Below are 25,967 nucleotides of genomic sequence, written 5' to 3' on the forward strand. Positions count from 1 at the left end.
TAAGGTCAGGAGCTGAATGAGCCAAGTAGAATCCCAACTGAGCATCAGTTGCTGCTGAGGAAGTGTTCTTGATCACACTGTCAATGATCTCTCCATCAATTTGCTGATAACTGAATCTAGACTGATGAGTTAGGTTTAGATTTAGTGTTATGATTAGATTGCTGTTATGATCCCAGGTGATGGTAACACGGAACACGTCAGATCCCAGAATGAAACCTGGTTTGATAGATCTTATGGTTAATTTTAATAGTCAGTTATTGTGGTGGTTAATCATTGAAAGATAATCACATGAGGCTGCAGGTGTTCTTTAACAACAGAACAAAAGTTTATTAAACAAAAAGAGTTATATAAGACAGCTAGAAAGAGCACAACACAAAGAGCAAAACAAAGTTTCAATGTTTTCCAAAACTATCCTTTTACAGAAAGTTAACTCCAGAGAAATGTCACTCCGATCTCAACTGTTTAAGTGTTTACTTCATTCTCTCAATTTCTTTTCCTTGGATTCTGCAGACAGTTTAAGATTCTTTTCTGAGTTTGCAGGCATGATCTCCAGCATCTGCAGTCCTCACTTTCTCCTAGTCAAATCATCCACTTGTCAATCCTGACAGAAGATTGTTGCCCATGCTTCAGCCTTTTCATTTATACTGATGTGTAGAACTCCCTCATCATTAAGGGTGGGAATATTTTTGGACCCTCCTTCTTCAGTGAGTAGTTTAATGTTCTTGCATCATCCTGACTGGATTTGGCAGGACTGTAGAACTCTGACCACTTATATTCAGTGTGGGATCACTTACCTCTGTTTATCACATACTTCTTCTGTTTGACAACCAAATTCAGCTCTATGTAATTGTAACCTCAGTTTTAGTTATGTCTGGTGCTGCCCCTGGCATATTGATCTACGCTGTTCATTAAGCCTACGCTTTGATGGTGTCAATCGAGTTAGTAATTTGCTGGGTCCTGAGTGCAGATTGTGCTTGAATACAATTCTGTTGCCCGTGGTCTACATTGAATGGAAATCTGACTGAATCAATCCCATCGTTGTATTCTTGATGGGAGTGTGGTCATCACTCCCAAGGCTTGCACCACTCATCTACCCTGTCCCCGTAAGAATCAATTCTGCATTCTACAAAATTCCAAAGAGTACAGACCTTAACTTCCTTCATAAAAATATCCCTTCACACCCAGCAATAGCCAAATGAACCATTTCTGGACTGCCTCCAATGTAAATATATGTTGCTTTAGATAAGGAATCCAAAACTGCTCACACTATTCCAGCTGTGATCTGACTCGTATAGCTTTAGTGAGACTCCCTACTTTTATCCTTAGAAGAATCTCTACAGCATGGAAACGAGCCATTTCACCCATCAAGTCCACACCAACCCTCTGCAGAGTAACCCGTTCAGACCCAATCCCCATTACTCTGCATTTACCCCTGACTAATGCAGCTAACTTACACATCCCTGAACACTCTGGGCAATTTCTCCCATGGCCAATCCACCTAACCTGCACATCTTTGGACTGTGAGAGGAAACCCATGCAGACACGGGGAGAATGTGTGAACTCCACACAGACAGTTACCCGAGGGTGGAATGGAACCCAGGTCCGTGGCGCTGTGAGGTAGCAATGCTAACCACTGTGCCACTGTGTTGCCATTTTATGCAACATTCCCTTTGGAATAAAAGCCAACATTCAATCTATTTGCCCTATCATGATGGACGAGATTCCCAGTGCGAAGGTGGGACTCCAACTTCACACAGACTGTCAGCTCACTCCTACCAATACCGTCATGGACATACGCATCAGCAAATGGTAGATTGGTGAAGACATTGTAACATGGCTTTTTCATTCTTGTCAGTTCCCTCAGCATCAGCTGCAGGCCCAGTCTGGCTGCTATATTGTTCAGGGCCTGCCCTGTTTGGGGAGTAGTGATGCTGTGGAGGCACTCTTGGATACTGAAGCATCCTGCACAACTTCACATCTTCATAAGAAAGAGGCACAAGAGTAGGCCATTTCTCACACCCACTTTCCTGCCTTTTCCCTATGATCCTTGATTCCCCAACTGATCAAGAATCTCTCTCTCAGTTTTAAATAGACACAAGGACTCTGCCCCCACAGCTCTCAGTGGTAAGGAGTTCCAGAGACCCTCAACCCTCTAAGAGAAGAAACTCCTTCTCATCTCAGACATAAATTGCTGCCCCTTTATTCTGAGACATTACCCTCTGGACTTAGACTCTGCCATGAGAGGATTAATCCTCTCAGCATTGACCCTGTCAAGCCCCTTAAGAATCTGATGTTTCAATTAAATCACCTCTCATTCTTTTACACACCAATGAGTAGAGTCCCAAACTTGTTCCTTTAAACACTCTCTCCATACCAGGGGTCACCCCAGTGAACCTTTTATGAACTACCTTTTATAAACTACATGTATTTCCTTAAATAAAGGACTAAAACCGCTCATCGTGCGCCAGATGTGGTCTCCCCAGCACCTTATACAGTTGGAACATGAATTCCCTACTCTTATACTCCAACTCCCTCAAAATAAGGACCAAATGAGTCCTGTATTATGAGTCCTATGAGTATTTTAAGATGACACTGTATTCCCTCCTGCCTTCTGTATAAACGTCTTTAATCCATTCTGAATATCTGCTTCTTTTGGCAACAGGATAATGATTTTGTTTGTTTAAAAAGGTAAAGTTGTTGCTAATCGAATGAAAAAAAATCTTAAAAATACTTTGGATTTGTACGCTATCCCAAACTGACTGAAAAAAAAGTCTAAGCTACGGCTATTAATTTTGTACACGGAAATAAAATTAAAATCATTAATTACATAGAAACTGCCATAATCACTACAAAGTGAATGAACTTTATATATAAAGTAGGTTACAGGCTTTGTAGCTCATTAGGCTGAGTGACTCAACACAATCAAACATCCCATAATCGCTCAGTACTTGAGGTTTCTTTCGTTGCTTGGAGATTACAATTTTGCATGGAGTCAGCCAGGCAGCAATCAACATTTAAAGTATTTTTTTTCTCAGGGTTCCTTCTCGGGTAAAGTTGCATCTATCAGCCACCTTGAGCTGGCCCTCAAGGACGTGATGGTGGGTCGCCAACCTCCCAAGAATCAATCTAACTGTGCCTAAAAAATATACAAAAACAGCTTCCACCACCTGTTTAGAAAGAGAGTTCCAAAGCCTCATGACCCTCTGAGAGAAGGTAGGTTATCTCCTTATCTCGGCCTGAAATGGGTTAGTTTGAAGTTAAGAGCATAAGGAGCTAGGAGCAGGGAGGAGGCCATTCAGCCCCTCGAGCTTGCTCCACCATTTAATATGATCACAGCTGATCTCATCTTGGCCTCAACTCCACTTTCCTGCCCACTCCCCATAACCCTTCAACCCGTTACTAATCAAAAATCTATCTTCTCCTTACATTTACTCAATATACTAGCATCCACCACACTCTGGGGGAGTGAAATCCACAGATTCATGACCCTTTGGGGGAAGTATTTTCTCCTCAACTCTGTATTAAATCTCCCTTAGCATAAAACCATTTTGTTGAGCCATCACAGTCCATGTGGTGACAATGGTATTTATTCAGGATTTTGAATCAGAAAGGGGTTGTGTGCGGTTATTGGATGTAAACACTGTCATGATGGCCTTGTAACACCTCACTTGTCCTGTGTTCCACCTAGCCCTTGCTTTTCTGCTGGAAGCCAGGGATCATTTTCAAAAATATTCCTCAGAGTAACAGTCTGAGAAGCATTCTACTTTGTAGGTTAGACCTAAAAAGATTGAGTAAAATACTGCCTCAGTCCATTTGAACAAACCTGGTGACAATAAAGTCACAACACTCTTCAGGTTACAACATGCTGGCGAAGTGATAAACGTGCAACCTTTATCTAAGAAGTCCCTTTTAGAAATAAAAAAATGTGTTTTCACTTCTCAGAACCCACCGGGTTCCTGATACTAATTCAACAAAATGAATTAGATTCCACAGCCCAATACTAAATTCCAAAGGTGACTGCAAAACAAGTTCAGTAAAAATCTTGCGAAGCTTCCCTTGTCCTTTGTGTGAACTAAGAGATCTGTTGACAGGTGTCTCCAACACTCAGAACCACCAAGACAATCTTGCACACAGCCTGGATCGTTTCAGGGTTTCACCTGCAGCTGAGAGTGGTTAATGCTCAAGTCAGTGTTTTCAGAGACGACACTTTGCCGGTGTGAGGTGGACCTCAATGTATCCTGCTCCACCTCGATCTTGTTGCTACAGGCGATACAGAGCATTTGCTTTATCACATGCCACATGTCTGGGTCCTTGTAGGAGTAAATGATTGGGTTCATCAGAGAGTTGGTCAAGGCCAGCAGAAGGACCCAAATCTTTACACTCAGCAGATGGCAGCTAGAGCAGCAAAGACCATCCAAAAGGACCACCACCAGCCCAGGAGTCCAGCAAAAAACAAATGCACCTGCAAGAGAAATACAACATAAGAACTTGAATATCCTTGAGTGCTTTGGAGTTGTAGAGCTTAGGAACATGCCCTTTGGCCCACCATGTCTATGCCGACCAACGAACATCAGACTACACTATTCCCATTTACCTGTGCTTGATCCATAGCCTACTATACCCTAGCATTTCCAGATGCTTCAGAGATGTTGTGAGAGTCCCTGCCTCCACCACCCTCTCAGGCAGCACATTCCATATTCCTACTGCCCTCTGTGTGAAAAACGTTTTCCTCAGATCCCATCCTTTATCCAACATTTTCCATGTAACTTCTCCCAGAATTAACTTTAGGAGGGAGAGGATGGTTTGTGAACAGCAGGGTCCTGAGACAACTCTCCCTCGAGCCCTCCCACTCGCTACCACCTCACCACCTTGAAGGAACATTGGAAAGAAAAAAAAGGTCACCTCATGTTTCAGACCAGAAGGAGGCTATCTATCTCCTTCTGCCAATTGTTGATTTTTCAAACAAAGCTACCTCATTATTCCCACTCTCCGTGCTCTTTCTTTACAAATATTTCCCTTTTAATGATTTATCCAGCTCCATTCTGAGTGTAACAAATTAACCTGTTTCCACTGCCCTTTCAGCAGCCCATTGTAAATCCCCCTCCCTGTCCTTATTTACTCTGTCAAAAGTCTTCAAGACTTTTGAACAGCTCTGTGGAATCTCTCCTCTATGGAGTAGAACCCTGCTTCTCCACTCCATGGATGAAGACCCTCATCTTCAGAACCACTTTATTGATTCTCCTGAGTGCTCTCTCAATGATCTTCATATCCTTCCTAAAGTGTGAATTAACGCCTGTCTTGGTTATATGGTCACTAATACTTTGCCTCTTAAAGATCAATCAATACAATAACAAAATACCGTGGATGGCAGGAATCTGAAATAAATCTGTAAGACCATAAGATATAGGAGCAAAAGTTGGCCATTCAGCCCATTGAGTCTTCTCAGTCACTCAATCAGATCATGCCTGATGAGATCATCGTCAACTCTGCTTTCATGCCTTTTTCCCCCATAACCCTTGATTCCCTTCCTGATTAAAAATCTGTCTCCCTCAGCCTTGAATATACTTAATGACCCGGTCCCAACAGCCTCTGTGTACAAAAGTCCACAAATTCATCACCCTCTTAGAGAAGAAATTCCTCACCTTTGTCTGAAATGTGGAACCCCTTATTCTAAGATGATGCTGCCTGGTCCTAGACTGTCCCACAAGAAGAAACAACCTTGTCACATCTACCCACCCAATAAGGTCACCTCTCATTCTTCTAGATTCCAGTGAGTACAGACCTGACCTGTAAGGGTGGCACAGTGGCTCAGTGGTCAGCACTGCTGCCTCACAGCACCAGGGACCTGGGTTCAATTCCAGCCTCAGGTGACTGTCTGTGTAGAGTTTGCACATTCTCCTGGTGTCTAAGTGGGTTTCCTCCTACAATCCAGAGATGTGCAGGCCAAGTGAATTGGCCATGCTAGATTGCCATAGTGTTGAGGGATGTGTAGCTGGGTGCATTAGTCAGGTGTAAATATAGGGTCGGGGAATGGGTCTGGGTGGGTTATTCTTCAGAGGTTGATGTGGACTTGTTGGGCCTGTTTCCACACTGTAGGGATTCTATGATCAACCTCTCCTCATAAGACAGCCCTTCATACCTGGGATCAGTTGAGTAAACTTACTCTGGATCACCTCCAGTGCCAGTATACTTTTTCCTTGGGTAACACCATAAGAAATAGGAACTAGACCAAGCCAAATGCCCCTCAAGTGTACTCTGCCATTCAATAGGATCATTGCTCATCCAACATCCCTCACATTCACTTTGCAGCATTTTCCCTGCAACCCTTGATTCCCCAACTGATCAAGAATCTGTCTATCTCAGTCTTAATGGTGTCCAGAACTGTTCACAGTATTCCAGCTGTGGATTGACTAATGCCTCATACAGTTTACATGAAACCTCCCTGTTTTTATACCTTATTCCCTTTGAAATTCCACTTGCACAGTGAGCTAGTGCAGTCACGGTGGGCCAATGGCCCATTGAGTCCACACTGACCCTCCAAAGAGCATCCCACCCATGCCCACACCCTTACCTTCTCCCTGTAAACCTGCATTTCCCATGGCTAACCCAGCATGCTTCCTTCTGCACTGTGATAATACTGTGATGCAGAAAGCTCCAGTGTGGCATTGGAGCAGTCTCAAGTCATGCAGATTACAGGGCTCATTCACTATGAGGAGCTTCTGCTAATTTCTGCAAAAAAAGAGCAGGAGGCCCTGGATGCAGGTCACACATCAACCCAGGGCAAAAACATTAAACGGGAACAGGGCCAGTATTACACAGGGATGTGGTGTGTCAAGCAGTGCTGGGCAGAGACATTGCCAGCTTTCTTCAAGGTGAATGGCCCAAGCCTGAGAGACTCTAGCAATTCACTCTCGCAACAGCACATGTGGTGGCATGGTAGCTCAGTTGTTAGCACTGCTGCCTCACCATGCCAGGGACCTGGGTTCGCTTCCAGCCTTGGGTCACTTTCTGTGTGGAGTTTCCACATTCTCCCCGTGTCTGTGTGGCTTTCCTCTGGGTGCTCCGGTTTCCTCCCACAGTCCAAGGATGTGCAGAGTAGCCAGATTGGCCATGCTAAATTGTCCGTAGTGTGCAGGGATATGGAGGTGAGCTGGGTTAGCCATGGGAAGTGCAGGTTTACAGGGATAGGGTAAGGGAGTGGGTCTGGGTGGAATGCTGTTTGGATGGTCAGTGTGGACTCAATGGGCCAAATGGCCTGCTTCCACACTGTTGGGATTCTATTCCATGATTCATTCATGTGGCACAATGTCCTCAAGTGCTTCGCACATCACTGTGATCTGATAAAATTTCACATCAAGGTACTTAAGGAGATAGTAGGGCAGGTGACACAAAGGTTGGTCACAGAAATACAACTTAGGTAAATCTTAAAGGAAGAGACAGAAGGGTACAAAGGCAAAGAGCTGGAGAGGTGTAGGGATTGAGTTCCAAACCTTCGGCCAAGGGCAGCATGCACAGGGTAGAGAATGCCTTCCACAGGGTAGAGAATGAGGGTGGTCGGTGTTCAGAAATCTCAATGGGTTGTAGGATCTGAAGAGATTATACAGAGATAGGACGGGAAGCAAGATCACAAAGTGATTTGGAAGCCAGGATGAGAATACTGTATCTAAGACCAAAGCTGTTTCAAAGCCATGAATTAACATAGATCAAATTAATTTAGTTGTTATTGTAAATTTCTAAAGAAAAAAATTAAAAGCACAACATGGGATTTTCACCAGAAACAATTTCAACCACCTATCTCTTAGGACATGATGAGCGTGTTTTTAAAAAATGAGGAATTGCTGGAGAAACTCTGCAGTATCTGTGGAGAGAAAGCAGTTAACTTTACGGGTCCAGTGACAGTTCTTCAAAACAGAATAAATATTTTACTTAGTCATCTAATTCAATTTCAAACTCCATTTTCAATTAATACACTCTGAATTTATCCTCGTGCTGGTGAAGTGTTTAATTCAGATTCTGACAGTCGTTGCTTATATTTATATCCAGAAACTGTTACACATAACTGAACATTTTTGCTAATATCCCGTGTGGCCCTAACCCTGTATATTTCGCTCTGTCTAAGCACCCTATGATCTGCACGTACTACACACACAACAAAACTTATCGCTGTATGTAAGTACAAGTGACAACAATAAATTAAATCAAGTATCACTATATCACCCTTAGTAATGTTACATGTTTAAGCTACCCCCAGTAAATCAGCCATGTGTTTTAATTGAGCAATTTACATGCAAAGCAATTAAGAGCAAAAAAAGCCATCAAAGATGAGGGAAAAGTAGATAGGTGGGACAGATACTGATTTCTTTTTGGAAAGGAACCTCATTTATTATTGAACACTAAAATAGAGCCACTAACCATGGTGTACGTAGGCTAGTCCCAGCCTGAGGCAAGGCCCCGCATTGCTTCTTTTACTAATATACCCTCTGCACTTACTCACAACTCAATTTTTTTTACTATTATCCATGTCCAGTAAATCATCTATGTTTTCTAATTGATTAATTTACGCACTTAAAGGGCAACAAAATCAATTAAAGATAAGGGAATAGTAGGAAGACAGGGTAGACACCAATTATAAACATATTGATAATCGATGCTCTCAGGTTTCTCTGGAACAATGCATTTCAGTCATATCAAAACCTTGTTTGAATGGTGATTGGCAAGTCATAAAGTTAAATTGAGAGGAGGGTAGAGGCTGTGAGTCTGGGGAGTCCAGGTCTCTCATTAATGCCAGCTGTCCTGTGGAAATGAGAAATACTTGCATCACCTCTCCCAAAGCATGGATTAATTACCTTTAGATTGCTAAACCAAAATAAATAGAATTAGTATAAAACTAATGACCTACACAAGTTATCCCTGCTTTTTCCAACCATATAATTTTGTTGCTTACAATTCTAAAGATACATCATGCTGCATCACTTGCTAAACAACAGAAACAACATCTTTATTGACTCCGTGTTAAAACAGAGTGCGTAATGACCTAAATTAACCTTAAACACTAAATCTATGACGTGACCATTCAGCCACTTGAGTCTGCAAGAGCTCTCTGTAAAAATAATTTTGTTAAAAGCTCACTCCACCGCCTCTTCTGGTCCCCCTGCTAGAGGAAGGATATTATTAAATTGGAGAGGTGCAAAAATGATTTACCGGGATGTTGCCTGGACTGGAGAACTTGAGTTATAAGGAGAGGCTGGGAATTACTTCACTGCAGCATACAAGGTTGTGGGGTGACCTTACAGAGGTTTATAAAGCGAGTTTTGAGAAGATTTGTAGCTCAGGTTGAGGTTTCGAATGTAGGTTTGCTCAATGAATTAATCTGAAATGAACCTTGCAACTCAGCGAGCAAACCTACATCCAAAAGAGGTTTATAAATCATGAGTGGCATGGATAGGGTAAATAGCAAACGTCTTTTCACCAAGGTGGGGGAGTTCAAGACTAGAGGACATAGGTTTAAGTGAGGGGAGAAAGATTTAAAAGGGACCTGAGATGCAACTTTTTCACACAGAGGGTGGTTCGTGTGTGGAATGAACTGCCAGAGGAAGTGGTAGATGGAGTAAAGTTACAACATTTAAAAGACATTTGGACAGGTAAGTGAATAGGAAAGATGTGGGCCAAACACAGGCAAGTGGGATTGGTTTAGTTTGTGAAACTTGGTCAGCATGGACTGGTTGAACCGAAGGATCTGTTACCAAGCTGCATGAGTCTAAAACTCCTCCCAAACCTCGGATTAATTTTTTTGTCCTTTTGGGTCCAATCCCTTTTATAAGCCAAGGTTTTCCACCACACTCTCAGATCAGACCATTCACTGCCAAATCTGGTAACTGCCTTTAGTTCTTTTGTGAAGCATTTGGGCCTCTTGTGGTGCAGTGGCAGCGTCCCTACCTCTGAGCTAGGAAGTCTAGGATCAAGTTCCACTTGCTCCTGAAGTGTATAATAACATCTCTGAACAGCTTCATCAGAAAATATCCATCCTGAGGAACATTTCCAGAGATGTCCTGGAGCTGAGATGACTGGCCTCCAACAACCACAATCATCTTCCTATATGCCAGGTATAACTCCAACCAGTAGAAACTTTGCCCCTGATACCCATTGATTCCAGTTTTGCCAGGACTCCTTGATGCCACACTCAGTCAAATGGTTTCTTGATGTCAAGGGCTGTCACTCCCCCTTTCCCTCTGGAATTCAGCTCTTTTGTCCATGTTTGACCCAAGGCTGTAATGAGGTCAGGAGCTGAGTGGCCCTGGGGGAACCCAAACTGGGCGTCACTGAGCAGGTTATTGCTGAGCAGGTGCTGTTTGATGGCACTGTTACTGATCCCTTCCATCACTTTACTGATGATCAAGAGTAGACTGATGGGACGATAATTGGCCGAGTTGGATTTGAACTGCTTTTTATGTACAGGACGTAGCTGGGCTATTTCCCACGTTGCCGGGTAGGTGCCAGTGTTGTAACTGTACTGGAACAACTTGGCTAGGGGAGCAGCAAGTTCTGGAGCACCAGTCTTCAGTGCCATTACCTGAATATTGTCAGGGCCCATTGCCTTTGCAGTATCCAGTGTCTCCAACCGTTTTTTAATATCACACGAAGTGAATCAAATTGGCTGGAGATTGGTGTCTGTGATGCTGGGGACCACTGGAGGAGGCCAAATGGATCATCCACTTGGCACTCCTGACTGAAGATTGCTGCAAAAGCTTCAGCCTTATCCTTTACACGCATGTGCTGGGCTTCTACATCATTGAGGATGGAGATATTTGTGGAGCCTCCTCCTCCAGTGAGTTGTTTAATTGTCCATTACCGTTCATGACTGGATGTGGCAGGACTGCAGAGCTTAGACCTGATCTGTTGGTTGTGGGATTGCTTAGCTGTGTATATCACTTGTTCATTATATTGTATGGCACACAAGTAGTCCTGGTAAAAACAAGGACTGCAGATGCTGGAAACCAGAGTCTCGATTAGAGTGGTGCTGGAAAAGCACAGCAGGCCAGGCAGCATCTGAGGAGCAGGAAAATCGACGTTTCAGGCAAAAGCCCTTCATCCGAAACGTCAATTTTCCTGTTCCTTGGATGATGCCTGACCTGCTGTGCTTTTCCAGCACCACTCTAATCTAGACACAAATAGTCCTGCTTGGTAGCTTTACCATGTTGAAACCTCACTTTCAGATATGCCTGATGCTGCCCCTGCCATGCCCTCCTGCACTCTCCATTGAACCAGGGCTGATCCCCTGGCTTGATGGTAATGGGTGAGTGGGGGATAAGCCGGGCCATGAGGTTACAGATTGTGCTGGAGTACAGCTCTGCTGCTGTTGACGGCCCACAGTGCCTCATGGAGGCCCAGTCTGGAACTGCTAAATATTTTCAAAGCCTGTCCCATTTAATACAGTGATAGTATCACACAACGTGATGGAGTATCATAGAACACAGAACATAGAACAGTAAGCACAGTACAGCCCTTCGTCCCTCGATGTTGTGCCAACCATTTATCTGAATCTAATATCAACCTAACCTACATATCCCTCAATTTCCTGCCGTCCATGTGCTTGTCCAGCAGTCGTTTAAATGTCCCTAATGTCTCTGACTCTACCACCACCCTGACAGTGCATTCCACACACCCACCACTCTCTGAGTAAAGAATCAACCTCTGCTATCTCCCCGAAACCTTCCTCCAATCACCTTAAGATTATGACCCCTCGTGACAGCCATTTCTGCCCTGCGGAAAAGTCTCTGGCTATCTGCTCTATCTGTGCCTCTCATTACCTTGTACACCTCTGTCAAATCACCTCTCTTCCTTCTTCTCTCCAGTGTGAAAAGTCCAAGCTCACTCAACCTCTCTTCATAGGACAAGACCTCCAATCCAGGCAACATCCTGGTAAATCTCCTCTGCACCCTGTCTAAAGCATCTACATCCTTCTTATAATGAGGCGACCAGCACGGGACACAATATTCCAGATGTGGTTTACCCAGGGTGTTATAGAGCTGCAGCAAAACCTCACGGCTCTTAAACTCAATTTCCCCTTGTTAATGAAAGCCAACATACCATATGCCTTCTTAACAACTCTGTCAACTTGGGTGGCAAATTTGAGGGATTTATGGACATTGTCCCCAAGATCCCGCTGTTCCTCCACACTGCCAAGAATCCTATCTTTAACCCTGTATTCAGCATTTAAATTTGACCTTCCAAAATGAATCACTTGGCATTTATCCAGGTTGAACTCCATCTGCCACTTCTCAGCCCAGCTCAGCATCCTGTTAATGTCTTGTTGTAGCCTGCAACAGCCCTCGACACGATCCACAACACCACTGACCTCTGTGTCATCGGCAACGTACTATCCCGCTTCTTTATCCAAGTCATTTATAAAAATTATAAAGAGCAGAGACCCACGAACAGATCCCTGCAAGACACTATTGGTCACTGACCTCCAGGCAGAATACTTTCCATTTACTATCACTGGCTGTCTTCTTTCAGCCAGCCAATTCTGTATGCAGACAGCCAAATCTCCTTGTATTCCAAACTTCTTGACTTTCTGAATGAGCCTGCTGTGGGGAACCTTATCAAATGCCTTACTGAAATCCATTTACATCACATCCACTGCTCCACCTTCGTCAACTTGTCTCTTCACATCCTCAAAGAACTCAATAAGCAAATGTCTTTAAGCAAACAATATTTTTCCAAATAGTCATAAATCCTATCTCTCAGAATCGTTTCCAGTACCTTGCTTACCACAGACGTAAGACTGACTGGTCTGTAATTCCTAGAATTTCTCTTTTCCCTTTCCTGAACAGAGGAACACCTCCCTCCCATCATCCGGTACTACACCCATGGAAAGAGAGGATGCAAAGATCATCGCCAGATTTGCAGTAATCTAATTCCTTGCTTCCCGTAGTAGCCTTGGACATATCTGGTCTGGCCCTGGGAACTTATCTGTCTTGATGCTACCCAAAATATCCAGCACATCTACATTCTTAATATCAATCTGTTCAAGCCTTTTAAGCTGGTCCACAGTGTTCTTACTGGCAACAAGGCCCCTCTCTCTAGTGAATACTGAAGCAAAAAAAAAACTGAAGCCTCCCCTCCCTCTTCAGACTCCAGGCACAAGTTCCCTCCGCTATCCCTGATCAGCCCTACCCTCTCTCTGATCATTTTCTTATTCCTCACATAAGTGTAGAATGCCTTTGGGTTTTCAATAATCCTTCCTGCCAAGGCTTTCTTGTGCCCCCTCCTAGCTCTCCTCAGTCCATTTTTGAGTTCTTTCCTAGCTACCCTGTAATCTTCTAAGGCTGTTCCAGATCCTTGCTTCCTCAACATTAAGTAAGCTTCCTTCTTCCTCTTGATGAGAAGCTCCTCTTCTCTTGTCATCCAAGGCTCCTTCACCTTCCCATTCCTTACCTGTCTCAGTGGGACAGTTATCCAACACTCACAACAAGTGCTCCTTAAACAGTCTCCGCATTTCTGTTGTGCATTTCCCATAGAACAATTGTCCCTAATTTATCCTGTCTAATAGTAGTATAATTTCACCTCCACCAAATAAATGCCTTTCCATACTGTCTGTTCCCATCCCTCTCCATGACTATGGTAAAGGTAAGGAAATTGTGGTCACTGTCACTGAAATGCTCTCCCACTGAGAGATCTGACACCTGGCCTGGCTCATTGCCTCACACCAAATCCAATATGGCCTCCACCCTAGTCGGCCTATCTACATATTGAGTCAGGAATCCTTCCTGGACACACCTGACAAAATCAGCACCATCCAAACCATCTGCACTAAGGAATTTCCAATCAATATTGGGGAAGTTGAAATCACCCATAAAAACAACTCTTTACATCTGCAACTTTCCAAGATCTGCTGCCTAATCTGTTCTTCCATTTCTCTGCTGCTATTGAGGGGGGCTATAGAAAACACCCAATAAAGTGACTGCTCCTTTTCTGTTACTGACTTCTACCCACACTGACTCAGTAGACAACCCCTCCGCAACAACCTCCTTTTTTGCAGTTGTGATGCACCTCCTAATTAACAACGCTACTCCCCCTCTTCTACCCACTTCCCTGTTCTTTTTAAAAGATCTAAACCATGCAATGTCCAGCAACCATTCCTGCCGCTGTGAAATCCATGTCTCCGAACTACACAACATGGTAGTTCCAAGTACTGATCCATGCTCTAAGTTCATTGCTCTTATTCCTGTCTTCTCAGTGGGCAACTAATGCCAGCCTGACCAGCAACACCCACATCCTGTAAGGGAGGATAAGGCTAAACCTGGAAGAGTTTTCAATGGCAGGTCACTAGGTGGCACCATTACCTCAGTGGGAAAGATGCTCAAACCCAGTGGGAAGCACCAACCCAGAAAGAGGAATTTCCACCTCAGATACTGGGCTGCAGAGGAAGAAGATAGCACAAACAAAACACAGCAATGGCTGGAGCCTGGAAACTAAACGGGGAAAGTGCTGTAATTTTGCCCGTCCTGCCAGATGAGCTGAGCATGTTCATGTTTTTATTAAGGTCTAGATTAGAGTGGTGCTGGAAAAGCACAGCAGGTCAGGCAGCATCCGAGGAGCAGGAAAACCAATGTTTCGGGCAAAAGCCTTTCATCAGGAATGTTTTTACCATGCTTTTTATTAAGGCTGGATCAGTGTTTAGACTGGATCGTTAACTTAGAGTGAAACTAAACCCAACTTCTTGATATTACAAGCCCGAAAGAATCAAATACCACCAGAAGCTTTGTATTTCGGGGCACTGGGGCAAGCCACAATAATGACAAAGTCATGCTCTAGTGGCACTATCCATAGGTTAGTCATCCAGAATGCGAGACCAATGTGCTGGGGATATGGCAAATGGTGAAATTAAAATTCAACAAATGGTGTAGTTAAAAGCTAGCTTAGAATTGATAATGTAACCATCATCAATTATTGTAAAAAGCTGCCTGGTCCACTAATGTCTTTCATAGAAGGAAACCTGTCATATTTACCTCGGCTGGTGTACACGTGACTCCAGACCCACAGCAATGCAGTTAATTCTTATCCCCTCCACCTTCACCTCCAGAAGCAGCAACAGTAAACCACTCAGTTCAAGGGCAATTAGGGAAGGGCAATAAATGTTGCCACAGCCAGCAACATCCACATCCCAAGATCAAATAGAAAAGATAATCGAGAACAGAAACAGAAATTGCTGGAAAAATTGCTGAAGTAAGTTGGAATTTATTTTCTGGTCAGGAAACAATTAAAGAACAAAGGCCATTTTGTGAAGAATATTCTGTATATAGGGGGCACAGGTTTGATCTGTCAGCTGAGAAGCTGTTCTATAGACAGATATTTCAGCATTTACCAAAATCCTCATTAATCGATGGGTCCGAATGATACAAAAAGGGTACACTCTTGAACACAGTGTCAGGGGAAATTCCACAATAGCAACAGACTATTTTTAGATAGTGAGCAAATTACATTTCCATAGCACCAGCGCAGCCTCAAGGCATACAATTCTGAACCGTGGTCACTAATACATTTTCGGAAAAGCGGAGAGCGGAAAGAGGAAACTGGACACAGGAATTTTCACATAACTTGTTCTATTGTTCTAAAGTGATGATGGTTGATAGTACTCAGAAAACTGACATTACTCATGAATAAGATTGATGTGGAATATATACGGGAGAAAATCAAAACCACCAAAAGGGACAGAAAACAGTGAGTGTTGTCAAGGTGGACCCAAACAGTAACACTAACAGGAAGGCAGTAAACAGGAGATTTGAGACCTGTAATAAGTTTATGACTGTACTCGTAGGTGACTTTAACCTACACAGAGATTGGACAAACCAAGCAAGCAACTCCACTGCAGAGGAGGATTTTCCAAAACATACACATGATGGTTCTTTAACCAATCCATTAAGGAACCAACTAACGGTCAAAAAGCCAAAAGAACTGCAGATGCTGGAAACCAGAAACAGAAACAGAAATTGCTGGAAAAACTCAGCAGGCCTGGCAGCACCTGTGGACAGAAATCAAAGATAACCCTTTGGGTCTAGCGACCCTTCTTCAGAATTAGAGTGCTACAACTAGAGAGCGTTATCATCAACTGGGTATTGTGCAATGGAAAGGGTTAATTAACAATTAATTTTGCCTTCACAAAGGGTCACAATTAATTTCTCAGGACTTTTAGGAAACTAAGAGTCTGGTGTGAGGCAGGAGTTGAAGAAAATCTTTATTTGTAAAAACAGTGTGAAGAAAAGAAATAGTTAAAAGCTAACAGATCCCCAGCGTCTGATCATCTGTAATCTACTGTTCTAAAGGTAATCTTCCAAAATTATAAAGGTTCTCGGGACACTATACTGTACCATAACAGCCCTTCTTAACTCCCTTCCCTTACCTAACACCATAACTCTATCATAAAATCATAGATCCATAGAGATGTACAGCACAAAAACAGTCTAACATGTCCATGCTGACCAGATATCCTAAATAAATCTAGTCTCATTTGCCAGCCTTTGGTCCATATCCCTCTAACCCTTCCTATGCATACATCCCTCCAGATGCCTTTTAAATGTGCAATTGAACCAGCCTCTACCACTTCCTCTGGCAGCTCATTCCATACACTGACCACCCTCTGCATGAAAACTCTGCCCCTTAGGTCCCTTTTAAGTTGTCCCCTCGCCCTATATCCTCTAGCTCTGGAGTCCCCCACCCTAGGGAAAAGATTTTGTCAATTTACCCTATCCATGCCCCTCATGATTTTATAAACCTCTATTTCAATTGATGTTGCAGAATTTTCAATCGATACTCAGTCTCAACAGCTATTTGGGGAGAGAGAGTTCCAAATTTCCACTCCCCTTTGGAGGAACAAGAGCTTCCTATTGTTAAAACAAAAACAAAAGAATACTGAAAATCAGAAAATTCTGAAGAAACTCAGCAGGTCTGGCAGCATCTGTGGAGTGAAAGTAGAGTTAAAATTTCAGATCCAGTGACTGTAATTTAGGACTGATGGTACCTAGGAAAACGTTGCCTTATGAGCAGAAGATAAGGTGGGGGGAGTGGATAAGGAATAAACAGTAAGTTAGATTACCTACAGTGTAGAAACAGGCCCTTCAGCCCAACCAACCCTCTGAAGAGTAACCCACTTCCCTCTGACTAATGTACCTAACACTACAGGCAATTTAACATGGCCAATTCACCTGACCTGAATATCTTTGGACTGTGGGAGGAAACTCACACAGACACAGGGAGAATGTGCAAACTCAACACAGACAGTCACCTGAGGCTGGAATTGAATCTGGGACCCTAGTGCTATGAGGTAGCAGTGCTAACCACTGAGCCACTGTGCCACCAAGTGGGGATAGAGCCTGAACAGACAGAAGAACAGTTGGACAGACAAAGGAGTGGATAATGACCTGGCTGGGAGAGTGAATAACTATTAATTGGGACTGATAGTAACTAATAATGGGTTGTGTGTAATAGCAGACCATGTGATAACAAGGCTTGATGTGTGGGGTGTGTGTGTGTGTGGAGGGGTGTGTGTGGAGGGGTGGGTGTGTGTGGGTGTGTGGAGGGGTGGGTGTGTGTGTGTGTGTGCGTGCAGGGGGGTGGGGCGTGTGTGTGTGTGGGTGTGTGGAGGGGTGGGTGTGTGTGTGTGGAGGGGTGGGTGTGTGGAGGGGTGTGTGTGTGTGTGTGTGGAGGGGTGGAGTGGGTGTGTGTGGAGGAGTGGGTGTGGTGTGTATGGAGGGGTGGGTGTGTGTGTGTGTGTGTGTGTGTGGAGGGGTGCGGGTGTCTGTGTGTGTGTTTGGTGATGTGTGTGGAGGGGTGGGTGTGTGGAGGGGTGGGGGTGGGTGGGTGTGTGTGTGCTTGGTGATGTGTGTGGATGGGGTGGGTGTGTGTGTGTGTGTGTGTGGAGAGATGGGGATGGGTGTGTGTGTGCAGGGGGTGGGGCGTGTGTGTAGGTGTGTGGAGGGGTGTGTGTGTGTGTGGGTGTGTGTGTGTGGAGGGGTGGGTGTGTGGGTGTGTGTGTGGAGGGGTGGGTGTGTGTGGGTGGGTGTGTAGAGGGGTGGGTGTGTGTGTGTGGGTGTGTGTGTGTGTGGAGGGATGGGGGTGTGTAAGTATGTGTATGTGGAGGGGTGAGGGTGGTTGTGTGTGGGGGTGGGGTGGGGGTGGGTGTGTGTGTGTGTCTGGGTGTGTGTGTGTGTGGATGTGTGTGTGTGTGTGCGGGGGGGTGGGGGTGGGTGTGTGTGGGGGGGTGTGTGTGTGGAGGGGTGGGTGTGTAGAGGGGTGTGTGTGTGTGTGTCTGGGTGTGTGTGCGGGGGGTGGGGGTGGGTGGGTGTGTGTGTGTCTGGGTGTGTTTGGGGGGGGGGAAGGGGGCCGGGAGGGTGGTGAGGGGGGAGAAGGTGCCTCAGGTTCTAAGATTGGTGAACTCGATATTGTGTCCGGAGGCTGCGTGTTTCCCAAGTGGAAAATGATGTGCTGTTCTTCCAGCTTCTGCTGAGCTTCACTAGAGCACTACAGCAAGGCTGAGATAGACATGAGGGCCAGGGTGGTATGTTGAAATGACGTTTCCTGTAGCAACCAAATGCCACCCCACCCACCCATCCCTCCCCCTCCACCATCCCAAAATTATAAGGCTGTCTCTCGCTCCATCTCTCTATCTCTCTTGCTGTTTCTTTTTCCTCACTTTGTTGCCCTTTCTCTCGTTCATCAATCTCTCTCTCTCTCAATAAGGTTCCTGTGCCCTGTCACTCTCCCCTTACACCCCCACAACCACATTGTTCTTGGCTCCTACAACCAGACAAAACAGGTTCTGTCTTATCTACCCTTTCAAATCCTTTCAAATCTGACACACCTCAATCAGATTATCATCTAAACACAAAGGAATACAAGCTTAAAAAAAGCTGTAGTCAGAGGTGTATATGTTTTCTGTTGGCATCAAGGATTATCGGGTAAATAACATTGCAACTTTAAACTGCAGATAAATTCACCGGACCTGTTTTGAAGCAGCAGCCCAGCAGAGATCAAATTTTCAGACTAGTTCTGAAACTATTAAAAAAACACACTAAACAGTCAGTTCAAAGTGATTTAATTTTTCCATTTTCCCATTCAGAAGCAGCTTCCTTTGTGTGCCATGACAATAACAGCACATTTATATAAAATTGGAAAGGTGTCTAACACCTTTATAATTCCAAAGCACTTCGCAGGAGCGATATCAGACAATGTTTGATGCTGAGCCACGTGAAATGTTTGTCCGGCACTTTCCATTTTAAATTTCAGATTTCCAACATCTGCACTATTTTGGTTTCGTTTGATGAAGGTACCATAGAACATAGAACATTACGTGAAGTACAGCCCTTCAGCCCTTGATGTTGTGCTGACCTGTGAAACCAATCTGCAGTCCATCTAACCTACACTATTCCATTTTCATCCATATGTCTATCCAATGACCATTTAAATGCCCCTAAAGTTGGCGAGTCTACTGCTGTTGCAGGCAGGGCATTCCACACCTCTACTACTCTCTGAGTAAGAAATTGCGAATGGTACTGAACTTTGTACAAACACCAGCAAATATTCCCAGTCTGACGTTATAATGGAAGGAAAGTCATTGATGAAACAGCAAAAATGGTTGGCCCTAGGACAGTAGTCTGGTGGGCTGCACGGTGGCACAGTGGTTAGCACTGCTGCCTCACAGTACCAGAGACCCGGGTTCAATTCCCACCTCAGGCGACTGACTGTGTGGAGTTTGTACATTCTCCCCGTGTCGGTGTGGGTTTGCTCCGGTTTCCTCCCGCAGTCCAAAAATGTGCAGGTCAGGTGGATTGGCCATGCTAAATTATCCATAGTGTTAGGTGAAGGGGTAAAATGTAGGGGAATGGATTGCGCTTCGGCAGGTCGGTGTGGACTTGTTGGGCCGAAGGGCCTGTTTCCACACTGTATGTAATCTAATCTAAAGAAACTATCTCTGACATCTGTCCTATACCTATCACCCCTCAATTTAAAGCTATGTCCCCTCATGATAGCCATCACCATCCGAGGAAAACGGCTCTCACTGTCCACCTTATCCAACTCTCTGATTATCTTATATGTCTAATTAAGTCACCTCTCAGCCTTTTTCTTTCTCGCGAAAACAGCCTCAGGTCCTTCAGCCTTCCCTCATAAGACCTTCCCTCAACACCAGACAATATCCTGGTAATGCTCCTCTGAACCTTTTCCAAAGTTTCCACATCCTTCCCATAATGCGGCGACCAGAACGGAACACAATACTTCAAGTGCGGCTGTATCAGAGTTTTGTACAACTGCAGCATGACCTCATGGCTCCGAACCTCCATCCCTCAACTAATATAAGCTAACACAACGTAGGCCTTCTGAATAACCCAGTCAACCTGTGTGGCAAATTTCTGGGATCAATGTGCATATATACCAAGATCTCTCTGCTCATCTACACTACCAAGAATCTTAGCATCCGCCCAATACTCTGCATTCCTGTTACTCCTTCCAAAATGAATCACCTCACATTTTTCTGCATTAAACTCCATTTGCCACCTCTCAGCCCAGCTCTGCAGCTTATCTATGTCTCTCTGTAACCTACAACATGCTTTGGCACTGTCCACAACTCCACCAACCTTAGTGTCATCTGCAAATTTACCAACCCATCCTTCTATGCCCTCATCCAGCTTTATCAGCAAGTGCGTGGAGGACTGCACACCGAGGCAGTCAACCCAGCTGTTCCCCAACAGGAAACCCTGGATGAATCAGGACATACAGAAACTGCTAAAAACCTGGTGTGAGGCCTTCAGATCAGGAGACCCACTCAAATATAAGGAATCCAAGTGTGACATTCACAAAGCCATTAAGACAGTCAAGGACCAACACTGATCCAAACTAGAGACCCAGACAGACACCCAGTGACCATGGCAAGGACTGAATGACATCACAGGTTCTAAAAGGAGACAGTGCAAGCTAGCAGACAATGACACATCCCTTCCAGACCATCTCAACGCCTTTTATGCTCGGTTTGATCAGAATTTCGGCGGAGAGGTGACACCTATTATGACAAGTCCTGACGAACCTATCCCAACAGTCACTACATCAGAGATCAGAAGAGTTTTCCTTCATGTGATTCCAAGGAAAGCTACAGGACCAGACAGAGTACCAGGCCGTGCACTCAGAGCATGTGTAGATCAACTGGCAGAGATCTTCTCGGACATCTTCAACCTCTCCCTGCAGCAGGCCACTGTCCCTGCCTGTTTCAAGAGGGTCAACATCATCCCTGTGCCTAAGAAGGCTCATGCAGCATGTCTCAATGCTGACCGCCGAGTGGCACTAACCTCGGTGGTCAGGAAATGCTTTGAAAGGTTGGTCATGGCAATAATCATCTCCAGCCTTCCCACTAATCTTGACCCACTCCAATTTGCCTCTCGGACCAACAGATCCATGTCAAATGCCATATCACTTGCCCTTCATTCCTCCCTAGAACACCTTGACACCATGAACAGCAGCATAAGAATCCCATTCATTGACTACAGTTCAGCCTTCAACACTATTATTCCCCTGAGACTAATGACTAGACATAGTGATCTTGGACTAAGCCCCATTCTCTGCAACTGGATCCTCAGTTTCCTGACCCACAGGCCACAGTCGGTGAAGATTGGGGACAATATTTCATCACCACTAACACTCAACACTGGAGCCCCCAGGGATGTGTACTCAGCCCCCTACTGTACTCACTGTGTACCCTGACTACGTCACCAAATACTAGACTAATACCATTTACAAGTTTGCTGATGACGCCACCATAGTCAGTCAAATGTCAGATGGCGACGAAGCAGACTACAGATGGGAGGTGGAAGACCTGGAGAAATGGTGCACTGAGAACAACCTAGCTCTCAATGCCAGCATAATCAAGGAACTCATTATTGACTTTTGGTGGGATGTTACTCATGCTTTCCCACCCGCACCCCCCCAACACACACACACAGACACACACACACACACACACACACACACACACACACACACACACACACACACACACACACACACACACACACACACACACACGTGACAATGAATTGAATTGAATTTAAATGACAAACAGCAGTGGGCCAAAAAACAGATGCCTGCAGTACACCACTAGCAACTGAACTCCATGATAAACACTTCCCATCAACCACCACCCTCTGTCTTCTTTCAGCCAATTTATGGTCCAAGCCACTACATCACCCTCATCCCATGTTTCTGTATTAACTGCAATAGCCTACCATGGGGAACCTTATCAAACGCCTTACTGAAATCCATATACACCACATCAATCACTTTACCCTCATCCACCTGTTTGGTCACCTTCTCAAAGAACTCAATAAAGTTTGTGAGGCACGACCTACACTTCACAAACCCGTGCTGACTATCCCTGACTAACTTAATCCTTTCTAGATGATTATAACTCTTAAGGAAAGTTGCCCGTCCATTGTAATATTGGAAAATTTCAAGGGAGAGAGGATTATCGAATTGTGAGTGCTTCCATTAGTAAGGGCACTCTCACTTGGTTGCTGACATTAACAGCATTAAGCTCTGACATCGCTTACCAAACTGTCCTTAGATATGACTTTTGGAGTGTGACCTGGGAGATATCAGAGAAACAGCCACCAATCATTTAAAATAAATGAGCTTATTTTGAGAAAGCAAAAGGTCTCAAGACAGGAAGTTACAAAGTCCTGTTAACGATGCTGAAGCCAAACTTGGACGCCCGAGTTGTCCTCTTGCATGGTTGGAAGGCATTGAGATCTCTTGCTTGGTTGGATCATCATGAGGAGAGACTGATGGTATTGGATGCATTTGGATGTGTTGCCGATCACAAACATTGGTAGACTATCTCTGAAGGAACTTGTGTGGTTAATGGCTGGTCAACTGGATTTAATAATCAGGCCAATTTTTATCCTTAAGAATGAACTACCAGCCAATAATGGTTGTGTTATGTTGGGAGCCAGAAAAGTACAAATCACAGTTATGTAATGTTCTTACTGTTGAGAGACTGCAGCGAAGGTTTCCCAGACTGATTCCTGGGATGGCAGGACTGATGTATGAGAAGAGATTGAGTCGGCCAAGATTGTATTCATTGGAGTTTAGGAAAGTGAGGGGATTTCAGAGAAACCTGTAACATTCTAACAGGAATTGACAGAGTAAAGGTAGGAAGGATGTTCCCGATGGTGGGGGAGCCCAGGACCGAAGGTCACAGTTTGAGGATGAGGGGTAGGCCATTGAGGACTGAGATGAGGAGAAATGTCTTCACTCAGAGAGCCTGTAGGAGTCACTACCACAGACAGTGGCTGAGGCAGAAGCATGATGTGTTTTTAAGATGTTACTTTGTGGCTAAAGGGATTGAGTGATGCTGGGGGGAGGGGAAGCGTGCTGGGGGTGCAGGTTTAGGATATTCACCTCGATGATCGGCCATGATCATATTGCATAGTGGAGCAGGTCGAGGGGGGGAGGGGCGGTTGCAATTAGCTTCCATCTGCTCCTCCCTTCTTATGTTTCGATGTTTCATGATCCACATTTGAGGTTGGGTTTGATAAAGAGTGTAGCAGGAAGCTATGTTTGGTGACCTGGATGGTATGGCAGACACAGTGAAACAGAGAATATCATGTGGCAGAAAAGCAGAGTCCTTTGTAACTGCGGAAATGGCCAGCCATAGAGGAACATGGGCTGCACAGTGGTCTCACACAGACTGAAGGAGAACCTAGTAACTGTGACAAATAGCCAATCAAAATGGGTTGAAGGGCCATTGTAAAATTAAACATCTAGCAAAGCGTTAGATATTTTGAGTAATTGGAAAGCTGCTAATGGTTTCCAGAGGGAATGTGTTTGATAATGCACCTGAGTTTTGTTTCAGAAAGTTGTCAAATTTCCTGAGGATGAATGGGATTAAACACACTTGAGCTGCCCTATAGCATCCTGGTTTGAGCAGAGCAGTGGAGTGTTCTGTACAAATTGTTAAGTGTCATCTCATTCAACAAATGCTAGATACACTGGAAGAAATGCCAAATGTCACTGAACCACAGACTGGCAAATATTCCATTTATTTATCGTGACACAATTCCTACCAGTAGAACAATAGCTGAATTGTTTCTTGGAAGACAAGCCCCTACAATGAAGTTTTCATTGTGCTAGATGTACCTTCAACTGAAGAAACACAATCCAGGCAGACAAGGTCATGATAAAGGGCAAAAGAGAGAATGAACTGGATAGCTGAGATGTAAGTAAAATACCAATAGCGACCAGAATACAAGTTGTTAGAATTAGAATCCCTCCTGCATGGAAATAGGCCTTTCGGCCCAACAAGTCCACACAGACTCTCTGAAGAGTAACCCACCCAGACCCATTCTGCTACATTCACCTCTGACTAATAACCTACACTATGGGCAATTTAGCATGGCCAATTCGCCTGACCTGCACAGGTTTGGATTGTGGGAGGAAGCCCACGCAGACAAAGGGAGAATGTACAAACTCCACACAGACAGTTGCCCGAGGCTGGAATCAAACCTACGTCCGTGGTGCTGTGAGGCAGCAGTGCTAACCACTGAGCCACTGAGCCATCGTGCCACCCTTGTGTCGGAAATCTGTTCAGGTCTCAGTCAGAGTCAGATCATTGGAATACAGGAACAGTAGGAGGCCATTCATCCCCTCAAGCCTGTCCCTCCAATCAATGAGATCATGGCTGATCTGTGGCCTACCTTCACATGCCTGGCTTTGGCCCATATCCTTTAATGCTTTTGTTTAACAAAAATATCTTTCTCACTTTTACAATTAACAAATGACCCAACATCTGTTTGTGGAAGGGAGTTCGAGAATCTCCCACCCTTTGTGAGTAGGCGTGCTTCCAAACGTCTCTCCTGAACAGTCTGGCCCCAATTCTCAGACAATGTCCCTAGTTCTGGAATCCCCAACCAGTGGGAATAGTTTATCTTTATCTACCCTGTCTTTTCAGTTAATATTTTGAAGACTTTGGTCAAAACATCCCTTAAATTTCTAAATTCTATAGAAAACAGGCCTAATTCGGATAATCCCTCCTCATAACTTAACCCCTGAAGTGCAGGAATCATTCTTGTAAGCCTACGTTGTACACCTTCCAAGACCAATCCACCCTTCCTAAGGTGTGGTGCCCAGATCTGATCACAGTGCCCCAAGTGGAATCTAACCAGGGTTTTGTATCACTGAAGCATAACTTTTGCATCCTTATTCCTCCAGTCCTCTAGATATAAAGACCAGGTGTGTCAGATGATGGGGAACAATTACTAGAAGGTCAAGTGTAAGCTCTCAGGAGAGAAAATATCTCCTCACTCTCAGGCCCTGATGGGTCACGGTCCTTTCCTAAATTCTAAAAGTTCAGCTCAAGACGACATTATCATCTTAGGAATGGGAAGCAGTAGTTAAGTTTGATTTGTAAATAATTGGAAAACAAGAGATGTATACAAACTGCATGAAATTTTGAACGTTATGTAACATATTGATAAAGGAGAGAGGAGTGTGTTAGCACCCTCTGTGGCCTTTGGTATTTATGAGGAGGTGATGGCCCAGTGGTATTATCACAAGGCTATTCATCTAAAAATCCACGTAATGTTCTGGCTTGGGGGTTTGATTCCCATCATGGCATTTTGTGGAACATTAAGTTCAATAAACCAATCTGGAATGAACAGTCCAATGATGACTATTTCCAATTGTCTGGAAAAACCCAGCAGGTTCACTAATGTCCTTACCTGGTCTGGCCTACATGTGAGTAAAAAATGAGGTCTGCAGATGCTGGAGATCACAGCTGCAAATGTGTTGCTGGTCAAAGCACAGCAGGCTAGGCAGCATCTCAGGAATAGAGAATTCGACGTTTCGAGCATAAGCCCTTCATCAGGAATAACCCAGACCCACAGCAATGTGGTTGACTCTCAATGGTCCTCTGGGTAATCAAGGAT

General features: G+C 44.5%; 1 protein-coding gene across 1 annotated transcript in view; it reads right to left on the bottom strand.

The window, feature by feature from the left end:
- Positions 1-303: 303 nt before the first annotated feature.
- lpar3 (lysophosphatidic acid receptor 3) overlaps positions 304-25,967 on the bottom strand; it is a 77,811-nt gene continuing 52,147 nt past the window's right edge. Inside the window, exon 5 of the mRNA XM_060830650.1 lies at positions 304-4,462. Within this exon, the coding sequence (XP_060686633.1) occupies positions 4,146-4,462 (317 nt within the window). The 3' untranslated portion in view covers positions 304-4,145. The remainder of the gene's footprint in view (positions 4,463-25,967) is intronic.

This window comes from Hemiscyllium ocellatum, chromosome 9, assembly GCF_020745735.1.
Source record: "Hemiscyllium ocellatum isolate sHemOce1 chromosome 9, sHemOce1.pat.X.cur, whole genome shotgun sequence".
NCBI lineage: Eukaryota > Metazoa > Chordata > Chondrichthyes > Orectolobiformes > Hemiscylliidae > Hemiscyllium > Hemiscyllium ocellatum.